Source organism: Caretta caretta, chromosome 7 (assembly GCF_965140235.1).
Source record: "Caretta caretta isolate rCarCar2 chromosome 7, rCarCar1.hap1, whole genome shotgun sequence".
Classification (NCBI taxonomy): domain Eukaryota; kingdom Metazoa; phylum Chordata; order Testudines; family Cheloniidae; genus Caretta; species Caretta caretta.
Window position 1 is genome coordinate 82,022,384 of NC_134212.1, and position 18,967 is coordinate 82,041,350.

The window sequence follows — 18,967 nt, forward strand, 5'->3', positions numbered from 1 at the left end:
TTGTTAGAAAGCAAAATGAGACTATCCTGACACATTGCAGACATCAAGGGACCATGTTTCAGCCCCCTCAGTCTAAGCAGAGAGAAGTCTAATGGAGTATCCTCAACTTGTTCTGGAAAGGAGTAAGGGCAGCAAGCCAAATATTTTGCCATAATGGATTTGAAAGTTCTCATGGAGGCTTGAAAACAAGATGAGCGCATACTAATTAGGTGTACTAAATTCCTTAGTCCAGACCTAACAAAATTCAAGGACACATTTGCCATCCAGTGAGTAAAACTTCTTTTTTCAAAGTAGGATTCAGTTACAACAAAAACCACTGTGAGATAAGTGAAATACCTGCAGTCTTATTCAGGGTCTCAGAGGAACTATAAAATCCAGGCAATCTTGGAGTCTCCTCTTCAGACCATTAAAAATATATATATTTAAATCTTTATTTTCAGTTGGGAAAGGTAGAAAGCACATTCAGATATATTATTGGCAGAGTCAGAGTTATTACAATAAGTATTTAATTTTACAGAAGGCCTCTGCTTAGCATCTTAGGAGAATAGGTGTTGATCTTGAGATTAAAATGCTCAAAGAAAGGGCATTTTCTTGTTTCAACTTAGTGCCCAAGTTTTATGAAATCTTCAGATTACAAAGGACAGTGGTTAAGCTTCCACTCCCCAACCCATGAAGGAACTGAACCATCAGAAGCAAAACTTGGGTGTTCATCTCTGGTGCCATCCCAGTGACAAAATCAGTAATTATTTGCTTTCAGGGGAAAAAAAAAACAAACACAAATTCAAATGGTTTTCTGCAGGAACCACTCACTCCTGCTAAAATCAACATTTAAATTGACTTGCCATAGCAGATAGATAAGTCCTGAAGAAGAGATATGTTGAAGAGGGGGAGCACACTTCTACACAGTGGCAGAAGATTGGCTTCCTCTTGGAACTGTATACTTGTAGTGAAATCATGATTATACAGGCACCATCATCTTTCTATACATTACCAGAACAAGGTGACTTCTCCAGAGAAGTTTCTTCAAATTGTAGTAAGCCAAATGAGACTTTCCAACTGAGCTTGGAAAGAACCCACAGACTAGCTCTCCATCCCAGAAAGCTAACATTGGTCATTATGCAATCTAAGGGTATGTCTACACTACAAAATTAGGTTGATTTTACAGAAGTCCATTTTTAGAAATCGATTTTATACAGTCAATTGCGTATGTCCCCACTAAGTACATTAAGTTGGTGGAGTGCATCCTCATTACCATGGCTAGCATAGACTTACAGAGCAGTGCACTGTGGGTAGCTATCCCACAGTCTCCGCTGCCCACTGGAATTCTGGGTTAAGCGCCCAATGCCTGATGGGGCAAAAATATTGTTGCGGGTGGTTTCGGGTACATGTCATCAGTTGCCCCTCCCTCCGTGAAAGCAATGGCAGACAATCATTTCGCGCCCTTTTTCCTGGGTCACCCATGCAGCCGCTATACTACGGCAAGCATGAAGCCCACTCAGCTCACCGTCACCACTGCTGTTGTGATCATTGTAAACCTTGCGCATTATCCTGGACTATATGCGGAACCAGGCTAAGAGACGCCAGCACCAGGAGGATAATTGATGAGGACAGAGACACAGACATTCCTGAAAGCACGGGCTGTGGCAATTGGGACATCATGGCAGCAGTGGGGCTGGTTGACAAAATGGAATGCTAATTCTGGGCCAGACAAACAAGCACAGATTGCTAGGACTGCATAGTGTTGCAGGTATGGGATGATTCACAGTGGCTGCGAAACTTTCACGTGCGTAAGACCACTTTCCTGGAACTCTGTGAGTTGCTTTCCCCCACCCTGAAGCGCAGGAATAGCCAGATGAGAGCTGCTCTGACAGCTGTGAAGCGAGTGGCGATAGCCCTGTGGAAAGCCTTGCAACGCCCGACTGCTACCCGTCAGTCAGGAATCAATTTGGAGTGGGCAAGTTTACTGTGATTCAAGTAGCCAATGCAATGCAATCATTGACATTCTGTTATCAAGGGTAGTGACTCTGGGAAACATGCAGGTCATAGTGGATGGCTTTGCTGCAATAGGGTTCCCTAACTGTGGTGGGGCGATAGGCGGAACTCATATCCCCATCTTGGCACCGGACCACCTTGCCAACCAGTACATAAACTGCAAGAGGTACTTCTCAATGGTGCTGCAAGCACTGGTGGATCACAAGGGACGTTTCACTGACATCAGTGTGGGATGGCCAGGAAAAGTGCAGGACACCCGCATATTTAGGAACTCCAGGCTGTTCGCACAGCTGCAAGAAGGGACTTACTTCCTAGACCAGAAAATTACCATTGGGGATGTTGAAATGCCAATAGTTACCCTTGGGGACCCAGCCTACCCCTTGCTCCCATAGCTCATGAAGCCTTTTGCAGGCAGCCTGGACAGTAGCAAGGAGCAGTTCAACTATACGCTGAGCAAGTGCAGAACAGTGGTAGAATGTGCCTTTGAACGTTTAAAAGCTCACTGGCGCTGTTTGCTGACTAGGTCAGACCTCAGGGCAACCAACATTCCCATTGTTATTGCTGCTTGCTGTGTGCTCCATAATATCTGTAAGAGTAAGGGGGAGATGTTTATGGCGGGGTGGGAAGTTGAGGCAAATCGCCTGGCGTCCGATTTTGAGCAGCCAGACACCACCGCGATTAGAAGAGCACAGCTAGGCACACTGCGCATTAGAGAGGCTTTGAAAACCAGTTTCGTGACTGGCCAGGCTACAGTGTGACAGTTGTGTGTGTTTCTCCTTGATGCAAACCCGCCCCTTTGTTGATTTTAATTCCCTGTAAGGCAATCACCCTCCCCTCTTCAAAATAAAGTAACTATATTTTTGAAACCGTGCTTTTTTTTTTTTTTAATTAATAAAGAAAGAGATAAGGGACAAGGTAGCCCGAAAGCGGTGGGAGGGAAAGCAAGCAATGGGTTGGGTTTCACATTTAAAAGGAGGGGCTGCAATTTTCGGGTGGATGTGCAGCACACACCTCCCCCAAACCCTTCGCGTGGCTACTCTCCGGGATGATCCCTTCTCCTTCTTCTCCCCCTCCCCCCCGCCGCGTGACTATTCTCCAGGATGATCCCTTCTCCCCTCCCCCGCACCATGTGACTATTCTCTGGGATGATCCCTTTTAGCCAAGCGCAAACAGCCCAGCATGAACGGGGTTCTTTTACTGTTCCCTTACAAAAATTCCCCTATTTCAACCAGGAGACGTTGAATGATATCACTCTACTGAGGCTAACACAGAAAGATATAGACCAAATGTTGCTTTAATGGGACCAAAACCCAGGACCATTTGCTGCCATGCTTTGTGCTGCAATGATTCTAGAATACTTGCTATTGGCTTAGCGTGGTAAAGTGTCTTACCGTGGAGGACAAAATAAGGCAGCCCTCCCCAGAAACCCTCTGCAAAGGCTTTCAGAGTACCTCCAGGAGAGCTTCATGGAGATGTCCCTGGAGGATTCCCGCTCCATCCCCAGACATGTGAACAGACTTGTCCAGTAGCTGTACTGGCCGTGAATGGATCCCAATTCTTCAGGGCAAATCAAACATTAAACACTATTGCTTTTAAACCCTGTACTGTAGTTACAAATGTGCACTCACCGGAGGTGCCTTCTCCGGCTTCAGGGTCGGGGATCCTGCCTTGGGAGGGTATTGGCTCCAGGGTGATGAAAAGATCCTGGCTGCCAGGGAGAACAATTCACCGTTTGCCTGCTGCACATTCTCCTCCTCTTCATCATCCACAAAATCCTCCTCCCTGTTGCGTGAGACTCCCCCCTTGCAGGTGTCCACGGATAGTGGTGGGGTAGTGGTAGGGTCCCCCCTAGAATGCCATGCAGCTGATCATAGAAAAGGCATGTATGGGGCCCTGATCTGGAGAGACCATTTGCCTCCTTTGTCTTTTGGTAGGCTTGCCTGAGCTCCTTAACTTTCACGCGGCACTGCTGTGTGTCCCTGTTGTAGCCTCTCTCCAACATGCCCTGTGAGATTTTGGCATATATATTTGCATTTCTTCTTTTTGATCGGAGTTCGGCCTGCACAGGTGCTTCTCCCCGTATAGCAATCAGATCCAGTGTCTCCCTTTCGGTCCATGCTGGAGCTCGTTTGCGATTCTGGGGGGACTGTATGCTCACCTGTGCTGCTGAGTTTGCCACGCTGACCAAACAGGAAATGAAATTCAAACGTTCCCAGAGCTTTTCCTGTATACCTGGCTAGTGCATCGGAGTTCAAAGTGCTGTCCAGAGCGGTCACAATGGAATACTCTGGGATAGCTCCCGGAGGCCAATACCGTTGATTTGCGTCCGCACTACCCCAAATTCGACCCAGCAAGGTCGATTTTAGCGTTTCTCCCCTTGTCGGGGAAGAGTACAGAAGTCAATTTTAAGAGCCCTTTAGGTAGACTGAACGGGGTTGGTTGTGTGGACGCAGTCATTTTTAAGTAGACCTAACGCGGCTAAATTCGACCTAACCCCATAGTGTAGACCAGAGCTAAGCTTCCTAAGTCAGAGAACCAAAGGTTCTTGCCCCCTGGATTATCCTCCCAATAACCAATAACACACTTGCTGCAGAAGAGTAAGATACATTTCAGAGAGTGTGCAGTGTTTTTCTGACAAAACAGCAGGTATCTGCATGATGAGTGTCTCTGGGGTAGTGTCACCCAAGGTTCAATTGATGTAAATTGCAAAGTCCCAACTGACCTGCACAACCAAAGCAAGCCCCAACAGACTACAGTCCATCTGGCAACATCTGGACTTTCCCTAATGGAGTGTCTAACACTATTTCAAGGTGGAGTAACTAGAGTCCTATCCAGATGAGATTTCACAGTTCACAAAAAAGCAGTTATATTTGAGGAAATGGACTATCTAATCCCTGCCCTGATCAGGTCATCATCCAAGTAAAGCTGGATGCATATTCCTCAGACAAAGACTGGCCAACAGAACCTCCAGGAGTTTGTTGCACACAACAAGTGGCCAAACCTAAATCCAAATAGCATCTGAATCTGGAAAACTCTGAATGGAGGAGTGCAAAAAACTGCATGTGAAAAGGCCTTAACAAGACCCATATTTTACATGTTTTTGATTAAGTCCTCTAGCCTCAAAGTTTGATGAAGGGAGTACACTCTGAAAAGTCCTAATGACTCCACAAATCCAGTGTGGGCCACAATCTCCATGTTTTCTTTGGAACCAATGGTAACTAGTGGGAGAAAGACACTTATCCCTGTTCCTCTAGGCCAGCAATTCTCAACCAGGGGATCAGGGCCTCCTGGGGGGCTGCAAGCAGGTTTCAGGGATCTGCCAAAGTAAACCAGAGAACAAGGCCATGTTAGACTCGCTGGGGCCCAAGACTGAAAGCCAAAGCCTGAGCAACTTAGCTTCTCAGGGCCCCCTGTCAGGATGGGGCCCTGGGTAATTGCTCTGCTTGCTACCCCCTAACACTGGCCCTAGCTTTTAATCTACTGGATATGCAGAAACACAGTTGTGGCACAGCTAGGCTGTGGCATTTTTACAGCCTGCTGGGATGGTACTCAGAAAGAAAAAGGTTTAAAACCCCTCCTGTAGGCAGAAATACAGCAGGGGGTATCAATATTTGTTTTTTGATTTAGAATTTCCACATTGATTTAGAATAGCGACTACTTCTTCTGCAAGATTCAAGGGCCAAACTGTGACAATGAATGCAAAAGGCAAAAGACCCAGCATAAATTGTAGAGTTTAATCTCATCTCTACTGCCTAAATATTAGACAGTAGAGATGTCGGAGCTCAGCTCACATCACACAATTTGACAGCTGATCAAATTATCTAGAATTATCTGGTGCTGGGCTAACATCTTTTCCACAGCTTCTTCTTTTACGTGATGGGATTAGAAATAGTAAGATATTTCCTGGATAAGAGGCAGGAACTGAGATTTACAGACAGAGCATAGCATTGGCCTGCAAGAATACGACAATTTGTTCCCTCTTTGCTGAAAGAAACCACTTCTTCAAAAAGATCATAAAGCCATGAAACACAACAGGGATTACTTCAAACTCTCTGTTTTGTTTCCCCAATGGTGTCTGGATCTGGGAGCTGTTATTGAGATCAGCTGTACAAGCATTCACCTCCAGTTCTCTTCAGGATTTCCTACCATTATTTCACCTTCTTACTCTTCCTTCTTTGTCAAATGGAAGTTTAAAGACGAAAAAAAGAAAGCATCTCTCTAGAGCAAAGAGAGAAAGGCTGAAGGAGAATTGTGCCTATTAAATGTATGTATTGCATATACACCAGCCTTGATTAAAAATCATTTTTTCCTTCTTCCTTGGAAGTGGAAAACTACTATTTTCTATTGTTCCATCATTCTATAGGGAGACAAACGGCAGAATCCTCTTTTTTTAAAAAATACATACATTGAAAAAATTCTTTTGGATGCCTCAAATACAGGACTTCTAATGACAAGTTTAACTTGAAGACCAAAGGGAGTCCTATCTGGCTATATTGTCAGCGAATGTTCAAAAGGAACCTGAACTACAGAAATAGCACAAGGTACAGTCTTACACTAGTGTAGGGGAATGGACTAAGTTACCCAGGCTGAATGTATTTTTAAACCATGAATGGAATGCCATGACTACAGCACAAGGAATTCTTTTTCCACTGCAGCAACAGCACATATGAGAAAATAGATGAAGTCTAGCAGACCTGTCAGGTAGGTCAAGGAGCTTCCCTAGCTCAGGAAAGTTACAGGAAATTCTACAGTTCCTAGACCCAGGGCCACCCTTACCTATACGCAAACTACACAGCTGCGTGGGGCACCAAATTGCCCCAAATTTCCTGGTGCCCTACGCAGCTGTGTGCTGCTCCAGCGGTCAGCCTGATCCCTTGGCCGGGTGAGGTGGCCAGAAAAGCTGCCCCCACCCTTGCTCCCCTTACCTCTTCCCCAAAGCCCCCACCCCTGCTCCACCCCATCCCCACTCCCACTCCACCCCTTCCCCTGAGCTATGTCCCAGGGGACTCCAGCAGGGGTCGGGCGTGCCCTGCACTCACTAGGAGGCAGGAAGTGGAGCAACCCAGCCCCAGCCCACTCTGCTCCGCCGGCTCCCAGCCATGCCGCCGGTGAGTGCTGGGGTGCGATTCCCCTCTGCGCCCCAAGTCCCAAGTCTGGAAGCCCGGGAGGCAGAGCAGAGCAGGCTGGGGCCAGGTCACTCCACTTCCCGCCGCCCCATGAGTGTGGGGTCTGGCCCGCCCTGCAATCACTGGGCAGCAGGAACTGGAACGACCCAGCCCCAACCCACTCTGCTCCGCCGGCTCCCAGCCATGCAGCCGGTGAGTGCTGGGGTGCAATTCCCCTCTGCCCCCCAAGTCCTAAGGCTGGAAGCCCGGGGAGCAGAGCAGAGCAGGCTGGGGCCAGGTCACTCCACTTCCCGCCACCCCATGAGTGTGGGGTTTGGCCTGCCCTGCAATCACTGGGCAGCAGGAAGTGGAGCGACCCAGCCCCAACCCACTCCACCCCCCAGCACGAGCCAACGGAGCGGTTTCCCACCTGCCCCCCAAGCCCACTTTTGCCCCCCACAGACCTTGGGCACAGCCCCCCCTGCAGAGGGCTGCAGACACCCCCTCCCCGCCCCCCAGGGGGCTGCGTAGGGCACCAAAATGTCTAGGGACGGTCCTGCCTAGACCTGTAAAATATAATTAAATTGCTTACATCTCAAGGAGTTAGCTGAATGATTCCTTTTGTATTGTACCTTCATCCGAGTATGATAACAAAGATAAGGATGTTGTAGTTAATACTGAGATGGTACTTTCATTCTAAACCTTTATTTTCAGTCACTTTCTGTAAATTAGCTGATGGGCTAAAGTTCCTTATACTTACTCTTATACCACATGAATTATTCTGAAAACAACTGTACTGAAGCACAAGAAACATGTGTTTCTCTCTACTTTTGATGAACAACAGCCAAAACTAGTTTATCAAAAGTAGGGGGAAACACATGTTTCTTGTGCTTCAGTATAGTTGTTTTTACATTTGGAGAACTCAAATGGCTTTGTTTTCAAAATCCTTACTTTTAGAGAGTTTGTTTTGTTTTTTAATCTTTAAACAATTCTCTAATATCTACCATTTTTTCTTTCCTCTCAGCCAATTCTCTTTCCTTAAAGGAAGTGATAAAGCAATTATCTGTTAATTAAGTGTTATGGTTGAAATTTGAATCACAAAAGAGTCAGGAAATTCAGAGTTAAAGTCTCCACAGTAACTTTAACCAGGCCTCCTTGAATATATACATTACAATGGTTTTTTTCATTGCAGTCACTCATACTTCCCCCATCCCCACTACTTTTCTCCTGATTGCAGAGGGATACCTTTGACCTGCATACATTAGGAAATATGTTTGTTTCCCACCATTGCTAACAGTGATTCAGTTCCATTTACATTAGCAATGTTGTGAAGAACCCTGGCTAGACAGGACTACCACATCTCCAGTGTTTAAAAACACAACTTAACAGAAGCAGCTGTGAAACATACAGCTGCATCAAAAGGGAGAAGAGGCGCAGGCAGAATCACCCTCTTCTGTGACACAGTTCTGAGTCCAAGGATGCTAGAGAAAACCCCTTCTCCAAAGGTACCATGGCACGTGAAGTGCTATGCTTCCCCAAGAGTCAACTAGAGACTCAAGCCAGCAGGACTAAATGGGTTGCACCTGGCACTGTTGGACGCTAATGTTATCAGATTCTTTGCTCAGTTTTTTCTCTCCTCTGTGGTAAATGGCCATTTACTCCAACTCCCTTCCAGACCTTCATTCACAGTCTCTTCACTTCAGCCTTACTCCACTGCCTTCCATGCTCACATCCTTCGTCTTTCCCTTCTCCTACAACCCTTTCCCACCTTCGCTCCAATCCTTACCCCTTCCTTTCCCTCTGCATGTGTGTTATATTCCTTCCCACTCCTCATTTAGTCTATTGCAGTGGTTCTCAACCTTTCCAGACAACCGTACCCTTTTCAGGAGTCTGATTTGTCTTGCGTGCCCCCAAGTTTTACCTCACTTAAACTACTTGCTTACAAAATCAGACATAAAAATACAAGTGTCACAGCACACTATTACTGAAAAAAATTATTACTTTCTCATTTTGCTTGTATGAAATTTTGCACTGTACTGACTTTGCTAGTGCTTTTTATAAAACTAGCCAAATATCTAGATGAGTTAATGTACCTACCCCCTGGAAGACTTCTGCATATTGCCAGTTGAGAATCACTGATCTATCTGATCTACTGAGATTTTAGGCTGTTTGTGGCAGGGACTGTCTCTTATGCTAGTATTTGTACAATACTTAGCACAATAGTTGGTTGGTCTCAAGGTGCTACTGTAATACAAATAAAAGAGTTAATGTAGTCTAACCAAGTCTTGACCACGTCTTGCCAAATGGATTTTGTTAGCTTTTAGGATTTTATGGATTGTTTCTTTTCATTCTCTCTTCTTTTGTTTGGTTGTTTGTTCAATATGAGGGGCAAGGGGGGAGGGATCTTTATTTCATGAGGTTCTTTTCTGCTTAATTGAAGGCAATAGTGTCAGTAGTCCACTGTTAGTCAATTTTTTTAAAAACAAAAGCTACCTATTTAATACCATTTAATGACTATGTGGAAAATGCCAATCAATGTTAAGTCCTCTTCATATAAAGGTTGTAATAAGAATTAGTTTTTACCTCCCCACTGTGTTCCTTAGCTGTTTTGGGTTGAGTGGGAAAATAAAAATGCATGCCTCATATTTTACACTCACAGCTTGCTAACTGTTATTTCTTCTAATACCATAATAATTGTTAGAACTCAGATTTAAAAAAAAAAAAAGAAGACTGTAGAAGACTGCTCAGAAGAGTTCCATGACAATATTCCAAAGCATCCTATAAGGCCAGGGATCATACGAAGGTCCACAGAATCCACCCATTTCAGAGTCATAGAGTTTAAGACCAGAAGGGACCACCACATCATCTACTCTGATCTCCTGCACATCACAGGCCTCTAAACTGCACCCAGTTTCTCCAATATTGAGCCCATAACCTAGTTTAGATTGAAGTATTACAGCCCTCAAGAAACAAACTATACTGTGACACAGACAGAGGATAGGAGGGGCCAAGGTGCACAGTGCCCATGGTCCCTGCAATGGCAGAGAACTGATTTGGTGAGATACCCAGATGATCTAGCAAACAACCTGCACGCCATGCTACAGAGGAAGGGGGGGAAAAAAAACCACCAAGTTCCCAGTCAATCTGACCTGAAGGAAAATTCCTTTCGGACTTCCTAAACCCTGACCATTAGCACATGAGCAAGACTCACCAGCCAGGCATCTAAAACAAAGGATTCTTTATACCATCTCAGAGTACCAGCCCCACCATGTCCCACCTCCAGCTATTGCCATCTTTGATGCTTTACAGGAAAGGGAAAAAACAAAAACTAACAAACTGGGAGGACAAAATTTTCATCTGACCCTTCCAAGTGAAGCTGAAATCCTGAGGTATGTGATTTAAGAACATTAGAGATAGGATCAGAAGGGACACTCTCTGACCCACTAAGCCCAGCCTCTCACCCCCATCTCAGCACACAACCCCATCATACAAAATCCTACTCAAATTTATCTAGCTCTATCTTAAAATTAATTAGGTGTCTGTCCCCACTAATATTATTAGGAGGCTGTTCCAGAACCTTACAGCTCTAGTAGTTAGAAACCTTCTTCTAATTTCCAGCCTAAGTTTATTTGTTGCCAGTTTAAACTCATTTGTTCTTGTGCCAACATTTTTCTTTAACTTAAATAGTTCTCCCTCTGAGGTTTATGCCCCCTGATGTCTTTACAGAGAACAATCATATTCCTTCTCAGCCTTCTTTTTGCTAGACTAACTAAGCCAAGCTGTTTTAGTCTTCTCTTGTAAGATAGGATCTCCATTTCATGTTGGTTTCCAACATCTTTCTACACCCATACTAGAACTAGAATCTGTTACCCAATCTGGGGAGCCAATTCTGCACTTATTAAAAAATCCTGTTTCTCACTATTTTTCCTTTATATGTCTCTCAGCTTGGAAATGATAAACAGTTGTTTTCACTTTCATGCTCTGAGTACCGTTTATTTGATTAAAAACAGATGCTTGCAGTTTAATTATAAAAATATTTGGGGACGCGTTTTTAATAGTCTTGGGTTTTTAAATATATGGTTTTAACAAGATTTAACACAAACAAAATTTAAGTTGCTATATTCTTTAAAGTTTTATTTTCATTAAACACAATTTTTCCAAAGGAAATATTCATCCTATCAAGTCTTTTGGTAGACCTCTTGTTGTATACAGACTTACAGTGGCATTTTATTTCAAGAAACACTACTTAAGCCCCTAAATCAATATTTACCTTTGAAAATAGGTGGTGTTTGAAAGTGAAAATAAAGCTGTACCTGCCATGGATCCAGCCATTAAGTTGTGCACATGCCCAGAAATCCCAAGCTTCTTCTTTATTAGCTACAAAGTATAAAAGTTTTACAAAAGTAATAAGTCACATGATATATGATAAAGAAGCATATCAGAGAGTTTACTGTAAATATATTAACTGTTTCAAGGTGTGTATTAGCAACTGACATTACAAATGAAAAACAGAATGCTGAATTTCTGTTAAGTGGTAGCACTTCTCAGTAATCTTTTTACATTCCTCATTTGTTATCTATACCACTGAACTGAAAATATTTTTATAATCAGCAAATGTAGATTGATAAGACTGAAAAAAATGGGACTTTTTCCAGTAGAGGTGAGACACAATACAAGTATAAAAATGATATACAAAGAATGCAGACTGGGCCTTCTATTCACCCTCATAACACAGAGCAAAGGGACTTTCAGTGAAGTTGAAAAGGAACACATTTAAAATTGAGAAATGGAAATAGTTCTCCCACACACCACAAACTTAGCCTGTGAAATTCACTGTCATAACAGTTCATTGAAGCCAAATGCTTAGCAAGATTCAAAAAAGGGTTGGAAATTTATATAGGCAAAAACATCCTATGTTATATTAATACTGGTTAAAAGAAACAATAAGAGTCTTGGAAGGGATATAAAATCCTCATGTGTTTGGGCATAAGCCAAGTAACTGATGAGGGTTAAAAAGAAACTTCCCTCAGAGGCAGATTACTTCATATCTCCCTAATACAGGGTTTCTTGCACCTTCCTCTGAAACATCTGTTAATATGCACTGACAGAGACAGAATACTAAACTAGATGGACTACAGGTATAGTCTAGTATTGTATGACAGTTATATTCCTAATAAGAAATTCACGGTTACTCAGATCTGTGTCCTGCACCAAGTGGAATTTTCAGATTCTGAGACTAAGTTTAGGGTCTACCTCAAGTCTACACTCCATTTTCAAATCAGTATAAATCAGTGGGAATTTATCTGAGTAAGAATTTAACAAAAAAGGAGGAAAGACCTCATGATTTGGGCTCTGGTGTCTCTGGGATTCCTAAGCCCTTTTGCTATGAACTATGGCATGTATTCTTGTATATAGCACAACATAAAATACAAAGATTTTTAAAATGTTTTGGACTCAGAAGATTGGACTCTCAAAATTCTCCTGAACTACTCACAGCTACCAGAGAGAGCTAAAATATGCAGTTCCAATGGAAAAAAAAAATATTTAAACATCTGAAACTGGCTACAGGTAGTTCCTCCCCTTTCCCCCAAAATATCTGCCATCTGGAATTTGCTCCTTTGAGAAGGAAGCCCTCACAGCCACGTTCAGGGGCCAACACAACTCACACTGAAATCAACTGGAGTCCTTCCACTGGTTTCAATGGAAGTTGGATCTGACCCTTGAAGTTTTACATTCCAATAGTAAAGGCATAATTTTGACTGAGTATAAGCAATGCTCAAGTAGACACTTATACCAATATCTAAGCTCCAATATTATAGGAGCAGTAAATGCACTACACTAGAAGAGAATTAACAGATCCTGAAATACTGCATTTTATCCTGCAAAGCCAATTTTTTTCTTGTGATGACGGTGCAGGTCAAATATAGACTTCACCAACCCTGACAGACTGTCTTTCAAATTTAAATGAACAATTTGATTTAAAAAGTAATAAACCTTCCTATACAGTATTAAAAAGAACAAAGATGTTACATTTTACATTGAGCCGCCACATTCTTTACAATCAAAGGGGCCACTTTTTTAGCACAATGGCCAGTAGCAGGTTCAAGAGTGCTTTATCTTCAGAAGCATTTCAGTTTGTTCATAGTGAGACTAACAGTAAACTAAAATTTTGAACTGCTTTTCTTACAGCAGAAGTGGAAATATTCTCACTTTTGCCCCCACTTTTTTAAATGAATAGAGTAATACATAATTAGGCCAATGTGAAAAAAGAGGGAGCTAGTTAATGACACGCTTTTAATGTTATTTTATCATTTTAAAACTATATTCACTCTAGCCATAAAAGGAAACAAAATAAATCAAACTACCTTTTTATACTGGTCAAATGCCATAAACTGAATTGCACCATATGGAAATATTCTAATCATCATTGCCCCGTTTCCTTTATACAACCCAAGGTAACCCTCCTTTTTTGGGACAGCACACAATGTAGAAAACACTCCTGTCATCAATACAAAAAAAGATATTTAACAGAGTTACAATGAAAAAAATATTTCAGCAAGTATTACTGACAATAGGGCAGTAAGCATATAACTAAGGCCAGATCATGTTGTTCTTATGTAAGTGTGGAGGGCAGTGAAAGCTAGTTTTCTGCTCAATTGTGGTCAAAGGGAGGGAGATTTGGGCCTATTTCCACCAGCCTTCTCATCACCCAGGTTCTACGGAAACTCCTTATGAATCTATGCATTTGATGACCTATGAATTGGGGAAATGTGACCTAGCAGGAGGGAGATCTATTCCATGTGATGTGATATCCCCTCAGAGAAATACTGTAAAACTGGACATTAACAGTACAGAAGTTAAAAAGGACATCAATAACTTTAAATCTAGTCAATTACAAAGTGACTAATTTACTACACCTGCCTCTGAGTCCGTCAGTATTTACAGTTTTACAATCATTTTCCTCCTTTTAAAAATTTATTTTTCTCCATCACTGCTGTGTAAAACACAAACAGGGAATAAACAACTGCCTATAAAGGTGAAATAGGAAAATAAACTACGCACAGACTTTACTACAACATCACCACCATGGTATGTAAGCACCTAACACACATTGATGTATTATCCCAGAGGGGTACTGTGAAAATCAAGCATTATCATCCCCATTTTAAGGATGGGGAACTGAATTACAGAGAGATCATTTGCCCAAGATCATATGGGAAATCTGTGGCAGAGCCAGGAACTAAACCAAGCACTCCCAAGTCACAGTGAAGGGCCTTAACTACAAACCCTCCTCTCTAGACTATACACAGTTGCTATCAAATGCAAGAATTAAACAAATTTTAAAAACCAGAAATATTTTCTCATATCTCCTTCAGTTAATTGTAAACATTATTTGCAATATGTAAACATTTTTCATATTCAGATGTAATTTTTAATACTGACTGACAAATATTTACTCATTGAACTGAAGTTTCTTATCTTTGTTCTCTGCCCAAAAGTGATCTTTTAAAATTCTGTTTAGTTATCCAAACAAAAAGGATGGCATTTTTCACACATCAAGAGAATTGTTCTTCACATTCACAAGGTTTAGTTTTAGAATTTCATACTTGCTACAACTTCAGTGAGAACAAATATTTTTGACAGGGTTAGAATTTCCCTCCTCCCCCTCAAAAAATAACCATTTATTGAAAACTTCTTTTATTTTAAAAGATACATGTCATGTGGTCCATGTATCTTTAACTCCACACATTAAGACACGGTATAAATATTTAACATGGGTTTTGGCTAACTGAACCTATGTAACATATTCTTCTCTATATCTGTTTTTCACCTATTCTCCCTTCCCCATCTTTTTTTTTTTTTCTCTGCTGAATGTTTAATTAGAATGTGCATTCAATTCAAATCAAAGTCATTCCTGGTACTCCAGTATCAAATCACACATCCACGGTATGGTGAAATTTGATTTGAACATATAAACTGATGATTGCATATTCTAAAAAAAAATCCGGGGATAAGAAGAATATTAGAGTCAACAATGCAACTATTTCAGCTTATGATTGTTAGATTACATATTCAGACTCTGCATGAGCAGTCGAGTGCCCCTGCCATTCCCTTCTTCTTTGTACATCAAACTGAATACAAGCATAATCATTTCAATGTTGTATTATAACTCAGTATTTCTCCTCCCCAAATGTTCTTTTTAAACAAAATTTCTTGGATTTCTAAGTGAACATGACTTATAATCGGTATTCTACATGTACAAGTCATCCAATTCAAGGCTGTGCTTTACTGTGTATCTGTAACTCAATGAAGTTGTGCAAGAATATCCAGGCATCATCCAGGCAATGATTCTAATCATGTACCGAAGGGGGCAGTGTTACAGTTGTTCTGGGAATAATTTTGAATTACAGTAGTTAATCTGGAGTTTACACAAAGTCATTTAAGAAAAAAAAAATAAATGAAGTGCCAAATCCTGCACTCCTTAATTGCACAAGTAGCTCCACTTTCTTAGACTTATTACACATATGGGAAAGGTTTGCAGGATCTCACTGTTTATAAACACATATTTTGAATTAACATTGGTCTTGGATAAACAATCTCATAGCATTAATTACAGTCCCCTGTGTGCAGACCTACCAAATCCAGCAAGCAGACTATGAAATTGTGCTCATAAAAAGCAACTGCCTATCAAATCATTGCATTTGTTTACAGCAATCATATTGGTAAGTAGAGTGACACTACTTTCCTAAATAGTATAAAATTTACACTTTTTTAAATGTACAGTAGCCATCTTACCTAGATGTTTGTAATGTTGATTATGAGCTTGCAGCAAAATCTTTACTCGATCCAATGGTGCAATGGTTGTTTTGGCACAACATCCTGCAACACCTTACCAACAACAACAACAGTGGAAGTTTGAGTTATTCATGTCAACAGCTAAATCAAGTATTTCTCCACTGTATTTTCTTTTTAAATGTAACAATGTTTTCCCCCCCCAGGAACTAAAGTATTAAAAAAGTAAATAAGCTTTCATTTTCAGGAAAAGTGTAATTTATTAAAAAATCCTAAAAATCTTAGTGAAATGAGTAAAATCGATCTTTAGATTTTTTTTTAAAAGACCATTCTTGTTAGCTGTTGAATGCTCCCAACAACATCATTCAGTTATTCAGCAAGTTATTTTAAGTTTCCCATCCTCTTTAGGTCTACAGAGTTCAAGTTCTCTGTCATCCTGTCTGCTTTCTCTCCATGGTCAAGCTCCACGCTGGTTCAACAGTAACATTTGGTACATATAACAATTAAAAACTAAGATTCACGGTGATGAGTGCAGAATGAGAAACGTAAGTAGACAGATCTTCACAACACTTTACAAACAGTGATGAGAGATGAGGATCTATATGTGCGGGGAATAACTCTGGGTTTTCTCCATAGAGCATTTTCTAATATTTCCCGCCTTTTCTTTCTTTTTTTAAAATAGCCCTATTTTTCAGAAGTCACGACTACAGTCACAATATATTTCATTCACATGAAAAAGAGACTTTCCTAAATGTGATAATGAGGTTGCTTGAGCATTCAGCATCTGGTTAGAAGTTAGGTAATGATCTTTTCTGATTCTGAAAAGCATACAAATAGGAGTATGTGCATGAACGAAACAAGCTGTATTAAGCAGAAACAATGCTACATACAGGTAACTCTCCCCTCACAAGCCACCACTTATTTATAATATCCTAAGGAATATTAATATAAAAAATTGTCTACTAGTTAATTCTGTTGACTCCTGACAATGTCTTTAGAAAAGATCCAGTTTTCAAGGGGAAAGGGCTGTAAAGAGACAAATTAAAGCAATGCTGTCTTTGAAATTTCTTTCCTTCACATTTTTATGTTTAGCACCAACAAGTCTCCAAAACCCTGAGTCTCAAAAACACTTAAGAGACTCCATCCCTCTTTAACAATCTAATTATTTAGATAATGCTAAAACATGTCAAAGAATCCTACTTAACATTTAGGTCTCAATCCTGCAATTTCGTGCACACTGATTGCCTTGCAGGATCAAGACTTTGGGGACCATTTCTTTTTTCTAAAATCTTGTGTACCATGAGAAAGGTTTTTGTGGAATAACTTTAGTTTTTGGGGGGGATAAACTGCCTTGCATCCGCACACAAAAATTGGTGTTTTGTTTTTTTTTTCAAATTATCTGGCATTTTACTGCATATTAATTTAATCCACTTTGGAAGTGAAATAACTATACTGTAATGATTTGGGTAAGAGGGAGACTATAAGATTCATGGCCATGCTTCTCAACATCCTTTCACAATCCTTAAGAACACTAATCATCCTACAGAAGGAATTAAAAGGCAGTTTGTCTCATTTTCTTGAGTTGATAGTAGTTATGAAAGAGACCTATTAGAACATATTCCTCTGCCACCCCCAACAGAAGCCATACCAGATGTTGCTAACAACATTACAGTAACCTACATACAATGTATTATCTATTTCCATGGCAGGTACCATTTTTTGATAGTCCTTTGAAGGCTAGATGATCATTGGGTTGAGTATAAAATGGAGCATGGCCTACGGAAGGGGTTCTCAAACTGTGGGTCAGGACCCCAAAGTGGGTCACAACCCCATTTTAATGGGGGTCACCCAGACTGGTGTTGGCCCTGGGCCCCAGCAAGTCTCAAGCCCAATCCTCATAGCCCAGGGCTAAGATTACAAGCCTCCCCTAGGGCAGAAGCTTTGCCCCCCCACCCCCAGGGCAGTGGGGCTCGGGCAGGCTCCATCTTTGGTCTCCCCTCCTGGGTTCATGTAGTAATTTTTGTTGGCAGAAGAGAGTCATGATGCAATGAAGTTTGAGAACCGCTGGCCTAGGATTTACAGCTAGCTCTGCCACGTGACCTTGAACAAGTCATTTGATCTCCTGGCACTCAAGTTTTCCCTATCGGTGACAGGGTCAGAAGGGCACAACGTGAGGTGGTTCAAATGAAAGCCGCTTATCTCTGTCCCCGGACAACAAACACCATGCCGCTCCTGTGCCAAAGGTCTTCACATCCCCCACTGTGCGGGCCCCCTGGTCCATACGCTCCCGCGCCCATGCCCGGCGGGCCCCTGGGGCACAGCACGCAGACAGTGGGTTCATCTCCCTTTTTACCATGGGCTTGATGGCAAGACCAAAGGGGAGGGCAAAGCCTGGTGCCGCAGAGCCCCAGCCGCGTCTCCCGCGGCGGCAGGGCGGGTGCCCAGCTGCAGCAGGGGTCTCAGCCCGGCCTCGGCCGGCAGAGAGCAGGGGGAGCGGGGCGTTTACCTCCCGCTACGAAGGAGCGGAGCCAGTAGAAGTCTCTGCGCGCGGCGGCACTGGGCCCCGCCGGCCCCTGCGTGTCCATTGGGACAGCTGGGGCGCGGCGGGCTCCGCGGAGGAAGGTTCACTGAGGTAGCCCCCGGCGCTTCCAGCACATGGTGCCGGCCCGGGCCCGCGCCCCAGCACGAGCCAGAGAGGGAGCGGAGCAGCCAGCCACGATCACTGCGCCGGAGCCACCGGGAAGGTGTCTGGGCCGCCGCTCTCCTGCCTGTGCATGGCCTGGGCCGCGGCCTCGGCTCAGGAGCACTGGGAGTAGCTCAGCCGGGCGAGCGGCGCCGGCTGATCGCGTCAGCGGCAGGGCGGGCCCGGCGCGGGCGCTGTATCCTCCCCTCGCCGGCGGCGCAGCCCTAGAGCGGTCCGTGTGCGCACCGCGAGAGCTCCGGGCCAGCGCGCCGGCTCCGAGCCCGCCGCCCGCACCTGTCCAGACCCCCAAGCGTCTGCCACACTTCTCTGTAGCCTCTGGCTCCGGGCCCTGGGGCAGGCTGGCGTCTGCCGGGATCCCAGTTCCCGCTTGGGC

At 43.0% G+C, this 18,967-nt stretch overlaps 1 protein-coding gene across 3 annotated transcripts in view; it reads right to left on the minus strand.

Moving 5' to 3' along the window:
* SLC25A16 (solute carrier family 25 member 16) overlaps window positions 1-18,738 on the minus strand; it is a 41,066-nt gene extending 22,328 nt beyond the window's left edge. Inside the window, exons 1-4 of one of the 3 annotated variants that reach the window (XM_075130870.1) lie at window positions 18,397-18,737; window positions 15,894-15,986; window positions 13,463-13,596; window positions 11,411-11,474 (exon numbers count right to left, since the gene is read on the minus strand). In XM_075130870.1, coding sequence (XP_074986971.1) covers window positions 11,411-11,474; window positions 13,463-13,596; window positions 15,894-15,986; window positions 18,397-18,475 — 370 coding nt within the window. In that variant the 5' untranslated portion in view covers window positions 18,476-18,737. Of the gene's footprint in view, window positions 1-11,410; window positions 11,475-13,462; window positions 13,597-15,893; window positions 15,987-18,396 lie in introns of those variants that run through there. The other 2 variants (XM_075130871.1, XM_075130872.1) reach the window with 2 other exon arrangements.
* Between the last annotated feature and the right edge of the window lie 229 nt (window positions 18,739-18,967).